This window comes from Myodes glareolus, chromosome 4, assembly GCF_982192425.1.
Source record: "Myodes glareolus chromosome 4, mMyoGla1.1, whole genome shotgun sequence".
Taxonomy (NCBI): Eukaryota; Metazoa; Chordata; class Mammalia; order Rodentia; family Cricetidae; genus Myodes; species Myodes glareolus.
The window spans coordinates 101,741,418-101,761,510 of NC_142029.1; the positions used below are offsets into that span (position 1 = coordinate 101,741,418).

General features: G+C 40.5%; 1 protein-coding gene across 2 annotated transcripts in view; it reads left to right on the forward strand.

Moving 5' to 3' along the window:
- Dpy19l1 (dpy-19 like C-mannosyltransferase 1) overlaps positions 1-20,093 on the forward strand; it is a 94,741-nt gene that overhangs the window by 50,843 nt on the left and 23,805 nt on the right. For both annotated transcript variants that reach the window (XM_085689801.2, XM_085689802.2), the window contains exons 9-13: positions 2,117-2,216; positions 5,803-5,880; positions 15,949-16,035; positions 17,714-17,773; positions 18,200-18,280. In XM_085689801.2, the coding sequence (XP_085545927.1) occupies positions 2,117-2,216; positions 5,803-5,880; positions 15,949-16,035; positions 17,714-17,773; positions 18,200-18,280 (406 nt within the window). The remainder of the gene's footprint in view (positions 1-2,116; positions 2,217-5,802; positions 5,881-15,948; positions 16,036-17,713; positions 17,774-18,199; positions 18,281-20,093) is intronic.

Here is a 20,093-nt window from a genome sequence, read left to right on the forward strand (position 1 = left end):
CCTGCCTGCTTGCTCCTGGGGCTGAGCGACAGGACCTCTGTGCACTCTGGAGGGAGTAAGTGCTGCACTGCAAGCCCGCCTCGGCTCACCTGCAGGAGCCATTTTCACACCCACAAGGCCATTCTTGCCTTTCCCCCATGTGTACAGGCACTAGACTGTTCAGGAGTGTCTGGTCACTTCTGTTTCTGCTTCTGTTGAGTCCAATGAGGATGAACCAGCCTCTCATTCTTTGTCCTTCCTTCCTCTCTCCTTCCTTGCTCCCCACCTCCCTCCCTCTCATGAGCTTTGGGTGAGTGGCAGCTAAGAGGCTGAATCAGTGTAGATTGGTACTTACAACCTTGTATCTGTCTGGGCAGGGGACCCAACCCTCAGGCTCTGGCAGGGCTATATCCTTCCTAGGGCCTTTCAGAAAGAATCAGTTTCCCTGATTCCACAGCTCTCCTTTGTATATTGGCTCCCTTTAAATCAATGGAGAACTGGGCCCTTCCTTCCCCACATTTATTCTGCCCTTCTCTGTTTCCTTCTACATCCAAGAACCTTGTAATTGCTCTCGGCCCAGCAGAATAACCAGCATCCTCTCCCTGTCTTTGGGCTAGGTGACTAGAAATCCTAACTCTGCCTGAATGCCCTCTTCCCCTCTGCCATGTCCTGTATCATCCTCATGGGCTCCAGGATTCAGACATCTGCCCAGGGCTGCTCCTGTTGCCATGACCTGCTCTTTCTGGGGTTACTCTTGAGTTTTTCGTCAGGGTTCTTCTGTGTTCTGTGCTCCCCACCACCTCTTTGAGGGCAGGAATACTTTAGAAATGAGGTTAGCAAGAGTTTTTAATTTAGCAAATTGATTTGCAGTCTAGAATTGTGTTTTTGAAATCTAGGTTTACAGACACCCCCCCAAGCATCATAGCATCTGATTTTCCTCGATTGTTCTTAGTAATGTTTATGTTTTCATTTCTCCTGTCCAAAGTTAGTGGTGTATTGATCACTACCAGCTGGAATTCCTTTGGTTTCTTTTGGTTCTTATCTTCTCTTGAGTGCATTCTGTACCCAACTGCCAGGTTAGTGTTACATTCTATCCCTAAATCCATAGTTTCCCTTGTTACCTATAAAATGAAAATCAAGCCTTATATTCAAAAGCAATAGAAAACTGCTTTATTTCACAAAGTGGTATTCCCACCTCTTGAGTGTGGTCTATCCTATTAGAAGTAAGTGTTCTCTGTGGTCCAGCCCATAAGTGATGGGAAGCACATGGGTGAAGCTGAAGCTTCACAGACTAGAGCCCTGTTCTACTGTGCAGCCAGCATGTTCTGTCTTTTCTGCTTCATCAAAAGTACTGGTTTTCATCTAGTTACTTCATTCTGTAGGGTTGTCTGGAGTTTAAGAATACTTGGATTAGTTCCTCAGGGAAGAAGTAGTCAAGGAAGGCACTAATGGTGGTGTCCCTGTATTGCCTACTTCTCCCCTCGGTGCTAGTCTGCACTCTCTCTTTCTGTGAAGACGATGGCAGACGTAGGACTTGACATTAGCTCACATGTGGGAGTAAAGGCTATTTCCAAAAGTCTCCTAAAGTACTCGCTGGTCCTAACATGACACCCCTAGCGGTGGTTCCAGCACAGCCCCTTCCTTTGCCTCTCCTTCTTTTTTCCAAGGTGCATCCACAGAAGACTGGCTTTTATGCTAATTTACCTCACTCTCTCTTACCCAGCATCCTATCCGCACAGTGTTTGACTGCACACTGCTTAACTTATAGAATGTGCCACTTTGTCATTTTTCCTAGACACTCCCTTACTTTTCCAACTAATGAATCTATTGACTTAACTTTTAAGAAGTCTTATTATAAATTCACTAAAATATAATGTGAAGAAAAGTAATGACTGTATTCACCTGGCCTGCCTCCCTTTATTTGGCAGGGCTTGTGGTTTTGCAGTAATAATAGGTATTTACATTTTATAGAAAATTATTATAATTGAAAATCAGAAGGTATAATTTCTAACTCATTGGTTCATCTTGCATGCAGTTTATGTGAACCCCAGGTCCTGTTTGTGATTCTGATTGACAGCAGTTTGGAGCTATGCTGGACTGTTTTGTAGTTAAACCTCCTGATATTTATCTTTTCAAGGGCTACAAAACTTTACAGAGGGAGCTTGATTGCACTCTGCATTTCCAATGTATTCTTCATGCTTCCTTGGCAGTTTGCCCAGTTCGTGCTTCTTACTCAGGTAAGGTGGGCACATTCTAAAACTGGTGTATTTGGGCTTAGTGCTTCTGTTTATGCAAGCTCATCTGTATAAAATTGTAACCAAGATTTCCTTGTTATTTTTTTTTGAGACTTTCTATGTGAGTACTGCATTAACACCATTCTCCTACTCTCCACCCGACTCCTCCCATGTCCACTTTCAGATTCATGCTCTTTTATCACTTTTGTATTGACGTTACACACTCTCTCTCTCTCACACACACACACACAAACACACACACTCTCTCTCTCTCACACACACACACAAACACACACACACTCTCTCTCACACACACACGCACACACAAACACTCACACACACACTCTCACACACACGCACACACACACTCACATACACACACACTCTCACACACACACTCTCTCTCACACACACACGCGCACACACACACTCTCTCACACACGCACACACACACACACTCTCTCACTCACACACACACACACTCTCTCTCTCGTCTCTCTCACACACACACACACTCACACACACACTCACACACACACACTCTCTCACACACACACACTCTCTCACACACACTCTCTCACACACACACACTCACACACACTCTATCACACACACTCTCTCTCTCACACACACACACACCCACTCTCTCACACACACACGCACACACGCACACACTTAGAAATACACTCTGCAGTGTTTATCAGGAGCACCTGATGTATGTGTGTACTTGAGCTGACTGCCCATCTGTCTTCATTCCTGGAGCAGACTGGTTCCTCCTGTCTCAGGACTCTGAAGATATTTCTTCTTCATTATTTTAAAGAAAATTCAGAGCACGAATCTTTGTGAGATTAATTTATTAATAAATATTATTACTTACTAGTAAAACCAAGTTTATAAGAATGCTTATCTTTGTTTTTTCATAATTATTAGAGGGCTGAAAAGAAAACTAGTAGACAGCCTGAAGTACTTCTCTTGAGGAAAATACGTTTCTTCTATGAATAGTTCCTTAAATATTTTACTAACATTCAAGCATAAATATTATTTATTTGGATCAAATTCATTCCTCTTATTCCCTTCCCTTCAATTCCTCTCCTTTTCTCCCTACTACCACTCTTCCCTCCCAACTTGTGTGCTTGTATACTCACATGCCCCCATTTCATATGCTCAGCCCTCACCCCCACACCAGCTGAATGCCTTCAGTTCTGTTTGTATGTGTGTAAGTGTGCGATCCTCAACCCAGGAAAAGCATCTCAGGGCCCTGAATCTCTGAAGGAAACTGACTATCTCTAGTCATCAATTGCCAATAGATCTTCCAATAAGGGTGAGACTTCAAGAACTCCTTCCCAGTCCATTGTGGGATTTTTGCTGGGGCTGCCTTAAATCATTACATGAAGAATCAGTATGTGTGGAATACTGTAAGTGGAGGTTTTTCTGTCCGACCCGATCCCTTTAAAACAATCACTCAGAGGCTTAATAATTACAAACGTTTTGACCTGTTAGCTCAGACTTTTTACTAACTAGCTCCTACAACTTAAATTAACCCATTCCTATTAGTCTATATTTTACCATGAGGCTTATAGCTTGTTAACTCACATCTTGCATCCCCTGTGGTTGCTGGCGTCTCCCTGACTCTGCCCTTTCTCTCCCTGTATCTCTGCTTGGATTTCCTGCCTGGATCTGTTCTGCCTGGATGCTAGCCAAATTAGCTTTTTTAGTAACCGATGATAATAAAACATACAGTATATACAGGGATTATCCCACAGCAAGAGAAAAAGCAGGCAATAAGTTCATGTTTTAAGTGGCTCCCCTAACAGCCTGCAGTTTATCATCTTTCCGTGTATCCCCGCGTCTCTCTTCTGGGTTTGTAAAGCAAGGGGCCCTCTGAGAGAGGAGGGTTTTGTAGGCTCAGGTTTTTTTGTACTTGCTTTATGAAATTATGCTTACCATACTTATATAACACTATTGGAGAGATGCTTTAAATACTCAGATGCCTTGCCTCAGAGATAAAGGCATATCTGGATTTGAGTTTTAACTCTTTGCTACCTTCTTAGGCAAAACAAAAGAAATTAGCAAATACCCTAGAAAAACAAAAAAAAGAAAACAAAACTTTTAGCTTTTCTTCGTTCCAGGTTTATCATTTCTGAAACACAGGAATGAAAGTGCTCACTTTCTGAGGTTGGCTTAGCATCAGATATTAGTGTGTATACATACTCAGCCAGATGTCAGTGAGGTCAACTGTTCTGATTTGTTTTATGTTTTGAGGCAGAATCTTGGTGGCCTCAAAAGTGATGGCCCTCTACCTGTGACCTCCTGGTTGCTGGGTTCACAGCCACTCCTTCCACGGAGCCTCGCTAATTGCTCTTTTCTTTATTTAAAAACCAAAAGTCAGTTGGGTTTATATACGTCTTCTTTGAACTGATCTTCGGGATTTGTTTTTCTTCTTTGGTTTGATTCTATTTAAATTTATTGTATGGACTGAGTTATCCTTAAAATCCTGAGATTGTGCCCTGTAGTGATCTGTGTGTGGCTCGGCTCCAGGGGGTGAGAAGGAGCTTTTCAATGGCTTCCAGGCAGGGGGATAGCCTGCACTAAGTGGGGAGTGGAGGGATATGTGGAGAGGAGCAGGTGTATCCTGCCTCCCATGGGGCTAATGCAGAACAGCACACACCTGACCACAGTGGTCAGTCATATCAGGCTGGTCACGCTGGAGCGGTCCGCGTGGGTAGCTGGGAAAAGAAACCGTGGTTTTCTTATCAGTAGGAACATTTGCTGTAAAGGACTTGTAAATTAAAAGATCAATCAAAAAAAGCTTACTAGTTGGAACATAGGTATATGCAGATATTTACCTGTTAGGCAGTGTTTCCATATGTATATGAAGAGGTGCAGGATTTAATTTGAATGACTTCCCTTTGAAAAGGGTAGAGGGACACTGTCTGACATGGTATCTCCCTACATGTGCTGGAGTATCATTTAATCAGTGAATCCTTCTAAATCTAGTAATTTTAGAATTTGTGATAAATCTGGAATTCTTCAGAAAAGATTTTCTTCAAGTGGAAAAGAAAGTTATATGTATTATTCTTTTAAATATGAAACTTGACAAATTTGATTACAACTAGCCTGTGACCATTTATTTGAATTATTCATAATGCTAATGGAGGTGACAAACAGGAAGACTTAATGTGTTTTTGTATAAATACACATCACCTAACTGCTTTTTAGTTTACTATGATTTCTGCAATTATGTCTTAGTGGTCATGTTATAATTATATTTTCAAGTGTTTGATTGGCTAGAGGACATTTTAATTATATGTATTGACAGTAGAGACAGCCTGATATTAAAATGAGTGTTGTTTTGGACTCTCCACAGAGTAGATACTTCACATAGTTGCATATTAGGAGAGCAGTATAAGTGAAAGATCAATTAATAATCATATTCAATAATAAATTGGCAGTTGGAAGGAAAACTAAGACACTCTGTATAAAGATAATTTGATATAATAAAATAATCTTGTCTTTATTCTTGTTACTACTTGTTTTATCTATGTATATATATGATTTTTATTTTTAACATAATTTCTTTTGATTTCAGATTTCATCATTATTTGCAGTATATGTTGTGGGATACATTGATATATGTAAATTACGGAAGATCATTTATATACACATGGTAATGCTTTTTGTTTATTTTCTACTTAGTGTGGCCTTAATAAACTCCTGATTGATACCTGATTTGTTCATTTATGAAGCAGGTTATAACATGATTCTTTCATGACATAAGTGTTGTCCAAACACTGATAACAGTTGACCTTGTTAAATAGACTGCCAAGGAAGTTTTAATTTGGATTTCACTGTCTTGTTGACCCTGTGCCCAGCCTCCGTACCTGTGTGCCTGCAGAGCCTTCTAGAGTGACGTGAAATGTCCGCTTACTGGGCACGTGAGACACACACAGGTCCAGAGCTGCAGAGCTCTCAGCATGTGTGCTGCTGACCTAGTCAAGAGGGAAAATTGGAAATATGATGCTTCCTAGAAAGCGATTAGAAACTAAAGAATGAAAAACCTAAGAGAGTAGGGCGTATCTGGAATAAAAAACTGGGGAAGGAGATGGAGGCTGTAAAGGTGGAACAGGGCAGGGAGAGGAGGGCAGACAGGCAAATGACCTTACAGCAAACAGTGATCTTGGCAAACAACTAGAGGAAGCCTCAAGACAGGATGGTTGGTGCTGGTTGTGCTTGGAAAGCATTTGTCTTCTCTTTGCCACTCCTTTTCCACTTAAAGTTACTGTTTTCTTCCTCCAGGGATCTTAATGTTGTTTCACTGGACCATTATTGCCTTTCCTTTTTTTCTTTTTTAACTTATTAGATTTTAAGAAAATACCAATCCAAGTTCCCACTCCCTCCCCTCCTCCCATTCCCTCCACACACCCTCCCCTCCCACTCCCATCTAATCTTCAGAGAGGGTAAGGCACATTGCTTTGTGGAAGGTTCAAGGCCCTTCCTCCTATATCTAGGCTGAGCAAGGTATCCATCCAAAGAGAATAGGTTTTCCAAAAGCCAATACATGCAGTAGGGATAAATCCCAGTGCCGCTGCCAGTGGCCCCTCAGTCTGCCCCAGTCATGCAACTGTCAACTACATTCAGAGGGACTAGTTTGGTCCTATGCTTGTTCCTTCCCAGTCTGGCTGGAGTTGGTGAGCTCCTATTAGCTCAGGTAAACTGTTTCAGTGGATGAACCCCTCATGGTCTTGACCTCTTTCCTCATATTCTCATTCCTTCCACTCTTCAACTGAACTTTGGGCGCTCAGTCCCTCCAGTGCTCTGATGTGGGTCTCTGCCTCTGTTTCCATCAGTTGCTGGATGAAGGGTCTATGGTGATATTTAAGATATTCATCAGTCTGATTACAGGACAAGGCAAGATCAGGCACCCTCTACTCTATTGCTTAGGGTCTTAGCTGGGGTCATCCTTGTGGATTCCTGGGAATTTCTCTAGAGCCAGGTTTCTTGCTAGCCCCATAATGGCTCCCTCAATCAAGATATCTCTTTCCTTGCTCTCATCTCTGTTCTTCCTCCATCTCAACTATCCCATTCCCTCAAGTACTCCTCAACCCTCCCCTTCGCCCCTCCTCTTGCTCTTCTTCCCTTCCTACTCCTCCCACCCCCACGCTCCCAATTTTTTCAGGTAATCTTGTCCATTTACAAATTCCAAGTGGGTCTGTATATGTTTTTCTTTGGGTTCACCTTATTACTTAGCTTCTTTAGGATCATGAACTCTAGCAAAGGACACAGTCAATAAGACAAAAAGGCAACCTACTGAATGGGAAAAGGTCTTAACCAAGCCCACATCAGACAAAGGACTGATCTCCAAAATATATAAAGAACTCAAGAAATTCTAAATCACCCAGTTAAAAAATGGGGTACTGAACTAAACAGAATCAAGAATCTCAAATGGCGAAAAGATACTTAAGAAAATGTTCAACAACAGCAGCTTGAGCCGTGGCTCGGCAGCTAGGAGCGCCTAACGCTCTGCTCTAGTGCCAGAGGACCCAGGTTAGAGTCCCGCCTGGTGCCGATAGCGATCAATAATCGATCATTAAAATAATCGGGAAAAAAAAGAAAATGTTCAACATCCTTAGCTGTCACACGGAAATGCAAATCAAAACAACTCTGAGATACCATCTTACACCTGTCAGAATGGCTAAGATCAAAAACACTAATGATAGCTTGTGCTGGAGAGGATGTAGAGTAAGGGGAACACTCATCCATTGCTGGTGGGAATGCAAACTTGTACAACCACTTTGGAAATCAGTATGGCGGTTTCTCAGAAAATTGGGAATCAACCTTCCTCAGGATTCAGCAATACCAATCTTGGGCATATACCCAAAAGATGCTCAATCATACTGCAAAGCCTTTGTTCAACCATGTCCATAGCAGCATTATTTGTAATAGCCAGAACCTGGAAACAACCTAGATGTCCCTCAATGGAAGAATGAATAAAGAAAATGTGGCACATTTAATATTAGAGTACTACTCAGTGGGGAAAAAAATCTTGAATTTTGCATGCAAATGGATGGAATTAGAAAGCAAGTGAGGTAACCCAGACCCAAAAAGATGAATATGATATGTACACACTCCTAAGTGGATACTAGCTGTAGTCAAAGGACGTTACCTTTCCTTTTCTCATAGTTGACACTTAGGGATGTTGATATGTTTGGTTGTAGGAAGCTTATGAATAAAGGTACAATGTTAATGAGCATGCAACTACCATCCTAGCAAAGCATAGAGTACTCTCACCTCTTTAGGCAGTGACCACTGTCCTCTCTGAGCCATAACTGAGTGGCTTTCCTTCTGGTTTGTTGTGTGGATATTTCAGGATAGTCAATGTGTTTATGAACTAAGAACAGTTTTTCAGGCTGATGTAAATGACTTTTTTCTGAGACAGAAGTTTTCTCTCAGGTTTCTGGGATTTGCATGTTACTAAGTTTAGAAAGGTACACTACTGTGTATTTTCCATTGTATAAATGCAACAGTTTATTTCTGTGTTTCCTTGTTAAAAGACAGTGAAGTTCTTGCTGCCGGGTCTTTACATTAGGAAGTAATGGTGTGTAGTCCTACTTCTCTCTCCTGGGGGAAGTGTATGGCATCTCTTGGCAGTCTACCTGGTACTGTATTTGCCCCATGCTAAATTATGCACATGTTTATCTTTGTAACTGCTAAATCATTTTTCAGTTGATGATTTAAAATAGCAATGTATAATGACACTAATGACACTCCATTTTATTTTATTCAAGTATAATGTCTGATTATGTAAAATAGTACAATGCAATTATAGTGTACATTTTCTTTTTTTCCATGAATCTGAGCATCTTTGATGTGTTTAGTCACCCCCTGTTTTCATTTCTGAGCCTTTCCTGCTCAGATTTTTTTTTTTGTAGATTTTCTCTTATGTTAGAGAGATGGGATCTCTTTGATTCTGATAGATAGAATCCATTGTTTATATTCTGTTTGTTATGTGAATTACTCTAGGTTCATTCCACTGTTCTTTGTGACTTCTCTTTTGGCATGCTTTCATCATGCTTTGACTTCTTTTCAAAAGAAATGAATACCAATATGTTTTATGAAAAGCTTTCTTTCCTCTGCCAGTTGATCCTGTGTGATTCCTTCTTCAGTCCATGTCATAGTGAAGTCACATTAAAACAAGCAAACACCCTTCATTAGGCGGTGGTGGGAGGGAATGCTAGACATAATTTCTAACTATTGTTATAATTTTACTTGTCTATAAATTCTAAAGTTTATCTTAATATTCTTTTACTTTTCTTTTCTTAAATATACTTATTTTTCTTCCCAAACTGAAGTCTTTTACTTTGAAGTACAATTCAGAATAAAGGCCAGCGTTCCATCCCATTGGCCTGTAGCCCAGTTACACAGGCAGCTATGGCTGAGAACTTTGAAGAAAGTCAATAAATATTGAAAAGACAAGATTTTGTTTATTCTCTTTCTTGGAAGTATGATATATGCTTTCAGTAATTTTTTAATTATCTCCTGGCTTCCTCTGTTATCACTTTGCCTATTTATAGATTCTTAAGGGTATATCAAGAAAAATATATATGGAATTATTTCCCTAAAAAACTTTCCCCACATCTTCATGGTAGAGGTCATGTAACAGAATGTGTCCTCGGAACAGCTGGGCATGGAGCTGGGTGGTAGTGATGCTCACAGTGGCTGCGAGCCTCACAGTCCAGTTCAGGAGCTGAAGCTCTGCATCTGCTGCACATGGCTCCGTAGCCTCCCATCACAGTATGGAAACCAGCGCTGTGTGTTCTCGCTCTGCTAATGACTGTCTTCTATGTCATATAAGTGAAAAATGGTGCAGCAGATGTCTTCCTGGCCTGCTTCTTTAGTTTAGCATTGTGGTCTCCAGTTTATTCTGTGTTGTATCATGTGTTGTGGTTTGTTCCTTTCTGTGGATGACCAGCATCCCATTGTTGATAATGTGTGTGGGGTGGAAAGAGGTATCACATTGTATTGTCTGCTGTGGACACTTGTGTTGCTTCTGGACTTAAACTATAGCAAAAACACTTATAGGAACTTGAGAATCTTTTCTGGTTTTCAGAGTAGAACTGATCAACTGACAATCCAGTGATACTAATTCCTACAGCAATGGTACCATTTTATAGGCTCTTCAATAAATAATAAAAAAAAGACATTTCTGTCTCTGAAAAGTTATTGTAACCTATCTAATAGAATAGGATGTCTCATTTTAACTTTTCCTTGACTTGTGTAGCATGATTAATAAAAACCCAGAGACAGAATTTGGGGTTCAACCTGAAAGTCAGAAAAGCAAAACATCCAGCCACTGGCTCTTACCTCTACTTCAGTCTGAAATGGCAGTCCTGCCTCTAAGAATCTCAGAATAAGACTGTGTGAGAATTTTCTCCTCCCATCTTAGATTCCTATCTAGGGTTGAGATTCAAGATGTGCACCACTACCGCCTGGTTTCTATGCAAACTAGTGTGGCCACTGGGATTAAAGGTGTGTGTCAGCACTGCCTGGTTTGGAAGGCTGACCAGTGGGGCTCCTGTGCTCTCTCACTTCAGGCAAGCTTTATTTATTAAAATACAAATGAAATATCCCTGCACTTTTGTTTTAGTTAAAAGATTGCATGTTGTAGAGCCAAGTTAGGTTTACAGCACAATGGGGCAGAAAGTGTCCTCTGCATGATACCCTGGCGGCAGGTTCCTGCAGCAGCATGGTGCTGCTGTCCCAGCTGCTAAGCCTGCATTGACATGTCCTAAGCACCCAGTCTGGCCTCCGTCAGGACTGATTCTGGTCACTGTGTATTGTATAGGATCTGATGGATGTTATGTCTGCACAGAACGGTGTCACAGTTCCTCCTGCCCGTGTGCCTCATAGCTGCTGTCTGTGTTGTTCTGCCTTGTGCAGAATGTGGTGCATTTGCTGCTAGATAGCACACAGCCATTCGCAGAACCCCTCCTCTCACTTGCTTAAGGCAGTAAATTACTCTTTCTGCGCCTACATAGTTGATTTTTTTCATAACTGAGTAACATTTTGACTTTCTTGGGCTGTGTCATGGTTTACCCTTTAGTTACGGAGGGACATAGGAATAAGCTGCTGAAGCATTTTCCTGCAGGCTTTAGTGTAGATTTACAATTTAAATTCATTTGGAAAAATATCAAAGAAAGTGATTGTTGAATCATAGGAATTAGTTTATCTAGTTCTCAGGAAATTGCCAAACTGTTTCCCATAGTGGTTGGATCATTTTGCATTCCTACCACAAGAGAGGGGAAGAGAAGAAGAGAAGAAAGACGGGTGTGAGAGAACGAAAGGGGGTCCTGCTTCTCCACACCTTCTCTGAGCCACACGTCAGCCACTCTGATCAATGCATCATGCTTGTCTCATGCAGTGCGCTTGAACGCGCTTCCACGTTATCTGTGTTTCTGGTTTGCTGTCCTGTTTGTTCAGGTCTTTTGCCATTTCTTATTTTTTTTTAAATTTGATTGTTCATTTTATTACTGAGTTTAAATAATTCTTTATTAATTTTTTGTATTATTTTGGATAACAATCCTTTAACAGATGGTGCTTTTCTCTTCCTTCTAAAGCTGGGTACTGGGAATTGAACCAAGAGCCTCATCCTTGCTAGTCCAGTGTTCGGTTGCCAAGCTGCAGCCCCAGCTCAGTTGTACCTTTTGCCAATACTTTTCTCTTTGTTGACAATTTGTCATGATCTTGGCATTGACTTTCTTGGAGTTGGAATTTTTAATTTTAAAGATTTATTTATTTACCTATTTGAGTACTCTAACCGGTGCTGCATAGTTTTTTTCTATATAGGTCTGTATATGTTTTGCCTGTATGTATCACATTTGTGCTTGGTGCCTGCAGAAGTCAGAAGACGGCATTGGATCAATTAGAACTAGAGGCTGTGAGCTGCCTTGTGGATACTGGGAACTGAGCCTGAACCTTTAGCAAGAGCAGCTAGTGCTCTTAACCACGGAGCTGTCTCTCCAGCCCATATATGTAATAAGAAGGCTGTTTGTTGATTCCTGGCTGCTCAGCCCCAAAGTAATCACACAGAAACTGTATTAATTAAATTACTGCTTGGCCCATTAGCTCTAATGTCATATTATCTAACTCTTACATATTAATTTTACCAGTTTTTAATAATTTGTGTATTGCCACCTAGCTGTGACTTACCGGGTAATGTTCTGTCTGGCTCCAGTGGGGCTAGATGGCATCTCTCCAACTCTGCCTTCCTTCTCCCAGCATTCTGTTTAGTTTTCCCAGCCTAGCCGTTTTCTTTTGTCCTATCAACAATCCAAGGCAGTTTCTTTATCTTAATTATACATTACATTTTTAAATGAACTGCACAAACACAATACCTTAATCAAGAGCAGAAATATACATATAATAAAATTGTCCTTAAATTTGTATCAATAAACCAAGATCCATACCAATGCAAATCTTTATAGCATATATATATATATGTGTGTTATATATATATATATATACACACACACACAAATACATACATATACACAAATACTTAAATGAATATATATTCATTTATTTCTTTACATTTATTTTAAGTGTTTACTTGTATATGTATGGAAACCTGTGCCCAGAGATCTTGGTTTATATATAGTTCATCTTTTCAGATGCTAGCTTAACTGGCAATGCATTATTAATCTCAAACTCTTGCTGCTGCAATGGATATAACTTTTGCCTTTGGACAGTAACCCACATTTCACCTTGCTGCAGTTTCTTATTAACTCTGGTTTTGTTGGTTGGCTGAGATATTCTCTGTAAATTGCCATGTCACCTGCAAAGATAATCTGATTTCTTCCTTCTAGCCTTAGCATCCTTCCTCATTGTAGGATGTAGACTTTTTGAGAAGCAACAGTAGGAGGAAAGCTTGGCAGAAAAGCTTTGTTACCCTACATTGACACTGATGTACGCACATGGACTTTTGTAAATCTTTGTCAAGTTTATGGATTGTCTTTGTTATCCTCAGTTTGTTGCAGATTTTTTTCGTTTAAACCATGAATGCATGTTGAACTTGGTCAGGTAAATTTTCTTTCCCTGCTTTATTCTTCAGGCTGTGGATGTTGTATACTAATTGGTTTTCAAATGCTGAATGCTACAGCTTGGGTACATTCATCGGGTTGTAGTGTATACAATGGATATTGTCCAACTTAGTTTTTCTCATATTTTGTTGAATTAGGGTTTTTTGTTTGTTTTTGTATTTGTTTATGGGAAAAGTATTTGATTGCAATGTCATTGTCCAAGTAAGAATGTGAGTAATCTTGTGCCCTAGAAGGGATTTAAAAGTTTCCTCAGCTCCCATCTTCCAGAAAAGAATATAGAAAGCTAGCATGATTTCTTCCTAAAAACAGGATATTCTGGCATATTTCAGAGCAGTATTGTTTTCTCCTCCTGTTGAAGCATCGAAAGGTTTTCCTTTGTGGTTTTGCCCTGAGAGGAAACAAAGAAATGCCTGACTTGTAAGCTCCCTTCCCATTGGCCACTGCAGCTGCCATCCCTCCATCACAGTGCAGGTCTCCCTTCTGGGGCCGCTTCCGCAGGGGTTTGTGTTTGCTGCGTTGAGTGGCACCTGTCTTTCTCCTCCACCTGAGGCAGTTTCCCTGTGATCTCACTTCTCTGCATGATACAGTTGTTGGGTGATTACTGTTCTCCTTGTTGCTAAGACCCAGTGACAACTTCTAAGCTCTCTCTGTGGGACGGCACTAGATAATGGTCCGTGTTCATGGAGTGTCTAGCTTCTTAAGCACTGTTCCTTGAATAGGTTGCCTCATCTCCGTTGTCTGATGTTGGAATTCTTGTCAAAAAGCATTGGTCTATTCATTGGAAGGGTTGTGTCTGAGTGGAGTTCAATGTCATTGGTCTGTTCTTTGACTTTATGCCTGCCCTACAGCATTCTTAGGACTTTGGCTTTATATCAAGTTTTGAAATCCAAGTCTGAGTCTGTATTCTGTTCTTTTTCACTGTTGTCTTATTTACCTTGTGCCCCTTTAGATCATTTATGACTTTTTATTTCTGCAGAAGATGCTGGGTTTTCATAGTTACTACACTGACTGTGTAGATGTCTGGGTGCTCATAGCATGTGAACAGCATTCAGACAATAAACATGAGCTGCCTTTCCACTGTTTATGTCTTTATTTCTTTCAATATCATTTTATGGATTTCTTTGTGTAAGTGTTGTGCCTCTGCGATTAAGCTAACCCCTAAGTATTTTTGTTCTTTTTTGATGCTATTCACAAGGGACTTATTTTCTAGATTTCTCTCTGAGATTGTTTCTTGTTAGCATGTGGATACTAAGTTGTGTGTGCATGTGTTTGTATGTGAACTTTACGTGCAGTTACTTTCTTGAACTTTTAACAATTGTTCTCCCACCTTTAGGCTTTTCTTCCTACAGAGTTGTGTCTGTGAGCAGACAGTTTACTCTTTCATCTCCAGTTTGCCTTTGATGTCTTCTTTCCCATCTGAATGACACAAGTTTACAATGTCCCATGCGGCTGTTCTTGAGGAAGAGATTCTGGTCTCTCACTGTTCATAATAGAGCCTGCTGTGGCTTCATATATGGCCTCTATTATGAAAAGGTAGATTCAGCCTGTCACCAGTTTGTTCAGTGTATTGTAATTGGATGATGCTGAAATTTGTCAAATACTTTTCTGTATTGATTGAAACGATTGTACCTTTTATTCTCAAATTGTAGTATATTTTGAAATGAAATCCACATGCAAATGGAAATATATCAAAGAAATGAGAGCTTTTTGTTTTTAAAAGCTTTCTAAATTATAAAGGTAAGTCTTGAGGACCTAAAGAAGATGAATGATAGATATGAGTAACATAAAAATTTAAGTAGTAATCATAATACAAAAATAGGACAAAGAAAAAATGTACTGGGGAAGTCCTCGTAGCGTGTTTGTTTCCTGTGACATCTAACAAGAGCCTGAAGGAAAAACACTAATCCAACAGCAAAAGCACATAGTAAATATAAGCAGTTCCTACTCATAATGCACACATAACTGATGGGAGGCAGTGTCTCATGTGCCATTCAGTAGTGAAGGGGAAGCAATGATGGAGCATTGGCCCAGGTAAGCTGGGCAGCCTTTAAGAAGCAGTGTGCAGGGTGAGTCAGTGTGTGTCAACAGAAATGTTCATCCAGTTTGTGGGCAGTAAACAGGTGCATCTGTTTGTCAGTATTTTGTCTTTTGTTTTTGAAATGGCTGTATCTTGATCCATCAGTTTTCATTGAGGTGATTAATCTATAGCAATGTATTGACCAGTGCGTAAGAGGTATCCAGAAGGCATCTATAGCAATGTATTGACCAGTGTGTAAGAGGTATCCAGAAGGCATCTAGATAGATTTGGGTTGATATGGGAAGCTTCTCAAAGCATGTTTAAGAGTTAAAGCAAGAAAGGATAGCTTGTGGGTGGGTGATCACTTGTGACTTATGAATGAAATGTAAACTAGAATTTCAAATGCTGGTGTCTGGGAGGGTGGGCAGGAAATGGCTGATGATGGCACACCCCTTGTCTTGGAGTGTGGGGCTTGGGATGTAGAGTGAACTGGGCTTGCCTGGCCACCCTTTTTGAGTGCTTTAAATTCCTTCAATCACGGGAGTGTACAATTGGAAAATGAACGCCCACATTCTTCCTTTTGGTCCGTGTGCACTAACTGTATTTCTTTTGATTTTTATAGATTTCTCTTGTGCTCTGTTTTGTGTTGATGTTTGGGAACTCGATGTTACTCACATCTTACTATGCATCCTCTTTAGTAATTATTTGGGTAAGTAGTCCTTTAACTGTTTTTAAAAAAACTTTATTTTTGAGAAGTTTGTGAATGTATACAGTGAAGTCTGACCACAGATATTCCCCATGTCTCAGCACATCCCCCCAGCTGCAGGTTTTGGTTTTTTATTCATAGCTCACTATGTTCAGTTAATCTGTCTGGCTCTGCCCGTTTTTGAAACAGTTTCAACTTCTCTATCACTCACTTGGAATGCGTGAGTAGCTTCTGCGGGGTCATATAGAGTGTTTATCAACTTTATCTTTACCCAATGGAGCAGTGAAGTTCTCACTACAAAAGCAGAGAAATTAAGACTCAGTGACATCACCATTGGAAAGCTCAGAGCCTCAGGTCCCTCTGTCCCTAGGTTGCTTTTCCTCCCCTCAGCTCCCCTTGCTTTGTTCTTGAGTTCATTGCAGGAGATTTCTGTGCTTTCCTAAGTTTTCTTTTCGTCTTTCCAGTTTCAGTCTAAATCTAAAAGTTGTCTTAAATCCAGACTTTGGTGCACTTTTAGGAAATGACTTTGATTCACAGGCTTTAATATTACAGGGCTGTGCAAACCCCAGTTCCCCCTTCTACCTGTGACACACGCACTCCAGCTGGGTCTGTGTCTTGATAACACACACATTGCACTTCCTCGTCGGAGTGCTTTCTGCCTTTTGAATAGTCGTCACGTGATTCACTTGATTTCCAGAGCCCATTAGTGTGTTTGGAGAGAGTCTTACTTTCCTGTCTCACAGGTAACTACTTTAATATACCCATTTCCAAGACACACACATGCTTTCTCCAGCCTACCTGTAGCTGATGTGTTATTTATTACTCTGTAGCTAAAGTATTTTCAGCCTCAGCCATGGGCTTGCGGTGATACTGTTTGCAGCCCTAAACTCTGAGTTGCCGTCGCTGTGCCATGGGATTAAGATGGACAAATTCTCTAAGATGTTTTTGCCAAGTTTGAAGTCTGCCTCTCCTCCACTGCCCAGGGTCCTGCTGGGGACATCCCCGTGGATACCTGGGGATACCCCTCTAGAGCCAAGTCTTTTGCCAACCCCAAAATGGCTCCCTTAATTAAGATTTCTTCTTCCCTGTTTTTCTTACTGGAGCTTATATAGTTTAGGATTCATGTACCTGGACAGACTTGATTTAACACAGAACTATTCTGTTAGGACAGTAAAATCTCATCACAGAAGTCAAGGAATTTTAAGCTTAAAGGGAATCTTATGCTTTTATGAGCTATTTAAACTTCTGAATTTGTTGTTTACCTCTCGGTTCATCATAGGTAACCTGATATGGAAAATAGAGAAGTAGATCTTGTATATACTGATTTTCTTTTCAATTTTACATTCTCAATGACAATAGATTGTTTTTTAGTGTGTTTTTTTTGAGGTATGCTTTGAAATCAATAACTGCATATGTGGACATGGGGTGGCAATTGCGAAAAATCCACAAAACAAAGCAAAGGACATGAATGTGGGAAAGAAACGTGTAGGGAGAAGAGTGGGGACAGAGAGAGACAGGATTGTAGATTAATTAGGATGGACTTCATACATGCGTGAAAATGTCAAAGAACAGATTTAATTAATAAATCAATCATGTGCTGAATTTCATATTTTTCACAGTCTCAGTTATTTAGAACAATTGTTACTTGAGTTTCTGAGTATTCATTTGTGTTCCTATTCAGGGGTTGCTGGCAGTGAAACCACAGTTGCTAAAAATGAATGTATCTGAACCTAGTTTATGGGTAAGAATAAACCTACGTATTTGCTTCTCTAAAATACAGCATTGGTTTTGTGCTTTACTTTTTAAGGAATTTTATGCACAAGGCAGGGGCCTGTTTACTTTGTAATAAGCATATAAGGGCTCAGTTGAAGTTTTATTTATTACCCCATGTTTCTTCTGAGGGCAGCCATGTGTAACAGCCCCACTGTAGGTGTCGAGCTGGAGTTCTTGTTTCCATCTCTGATAAGACAGAAATACATTTTGCTAGGAAGGTCCTGTTTTCAGTTTTATTTTTAGTTATAATAACCCTTGGTTTTTGAACAATGTGCTTTTAAAAGACATTCCCTTGGGGACTAGATATTGATAACGTGGGAATAAAGCATATGCTTTGTATATTGCTCCAGGCTACAAAAGGTGAAAGTTGTTTATTGATTTATTTATTTTGTAGGTTATCCAAGGGTGTTGTTGGTTATGTGGAACTGTTACACTCAAGTATTTGACTTCCAGAATCTTTGGCATTGCAGATGATGTAAGTGTATTGTTGTTTAAAATGGAAAGGCTTGGAAAGTATCCAATAGGCAGGGAGTAAATTAGTGGAATTATTAGAGTATAATTTCTTAAGCTGTATTTTAAGGTGAAGTAAGTATTATTTTCTCTCTTTAATACAAGAAAGAAAATCACAAAAATGGGATTATGTATATAGTTTTAATCTCCAGAATTAACACAGCCCCCTTTTAGTATATTTCTGTGTCACAAAGATGTAGAAGATGTAAAACAAGCACTCTGGACACTAAGTCCTTACATTTAAGGCATGTACAGCCATTTTCTGACTTCTTTGTGGTCTCCTTTTAAAACCAACGAGACAGTGTCTTCACCATTAGGGACAGAGATCTACCCCTCCCCATCTTCGCTGTGGTCAGTTCTTGTGGGATGTTTGTCCAGATGCCATTATTCACAGTTAGAGCCAGGTTAGACTTAAGAGATTTTTCTTTGGCTAGGACGGAGACTAAAATGATAACGTTTGTGCTTTATTATCTTAAGACTTCTTCTTATGAATAGTTGCTTTATTTATTTGTTTCTGTGTATGTATGTGTGCATGTGTCTTCATGGTACCTGTGTGGGTGCCTGTAAATGAACAGAACTGGACATGAGCTATCATCTCTCTCTACTTTATTATCTTGAGGCAAGGTCTCTCATGAACCTGAAGCTAGACGGTGGCCAGCAAGCCCTAGTAATTCTCCTGTCTCCCCCTTGGCAATGCTGGGCTGGCTTATAGGCGGGCTAATCTTATGTTTTGGCCTCCCTCAAGCCAGTCCCTGGCCTCACTTTGCTTACTTTATTTTGATGTTGTGATCAGCACATTCTAAGTTAGGTACTTCCAGCAATTATAGTAATGTAAAAGATAATGAAGGCTTTGGTAAGTGATAGTAGAAGTTCAGGATTCTACAGGAGCACACAGGAGGGAACCAGGAAACGACTAGAAGTCATCTGTGCATGTGAGAGGGGAAGAGGGATGGAGCTGGATGCAGAATGTCGGAAGAAAGGGAAGACAATAGCTCTGGTCCAGGTGTGTGGACTCTGCTTCCTTTCTGTTGGGAGACAAACTAATAAGACAGTGATTCAGACTGAAGGCACTATTGACATTTTTGTGCAGCCTAATATTCTAGTGAAATGAAATGACTGTCATGCAGATGTCCACACAAGAGCTGACATCAGCATGCGAACGCCTCTAGGACTGAAGCAGCGAGCAGCACCAGCGGCTCCTGCATTCTGAGTGTGCTGCTGCTAAAGAAGCAGGGGCCAGGCCCCAGCCCTGGAAACAGCTGTGTCTTTCCTTCTCCACTCACTATCTTTTGGGAGGAGCCTGTGTCTGTCCCTTCACCTGCCAGTTCTCTCTAGTCTGAGGAGCTAGCAGCTGTTAGGGTACAAGTATTTGCACTTTGCAAGTTTTATGTAGGTCTCATTTTGTCATGAATGAGATGAATCCTGGAGCTTTCAAAACAAAACAAAGACAAGCAAACAACAAAAACCACTTACCCTTCAAAGGAAAGTCTTCTTAGCAGAGTTTAACAATTTGTCAGGTTGGAATAGCCATGCCTCGCCTGTGATCTTACAGTTTTCCTAAATTAAAGGGACTTACTGAGTGTAGCATGGGGTCAGTGCTTAAGAAGCATTGGTTAGTGTTGCCATGGTTATTGTTGTTGTAACTGATTGTGCACACACACACCACACCATTTTCTTCCTCTGTGGACTCACTGATGGGTACTTAGGTTGCTAGGTTGGTGGATTGTGCTGCAGTGTACTGAGTTGTGAATAAATAACTCTTCATTAGTTAATTTTTA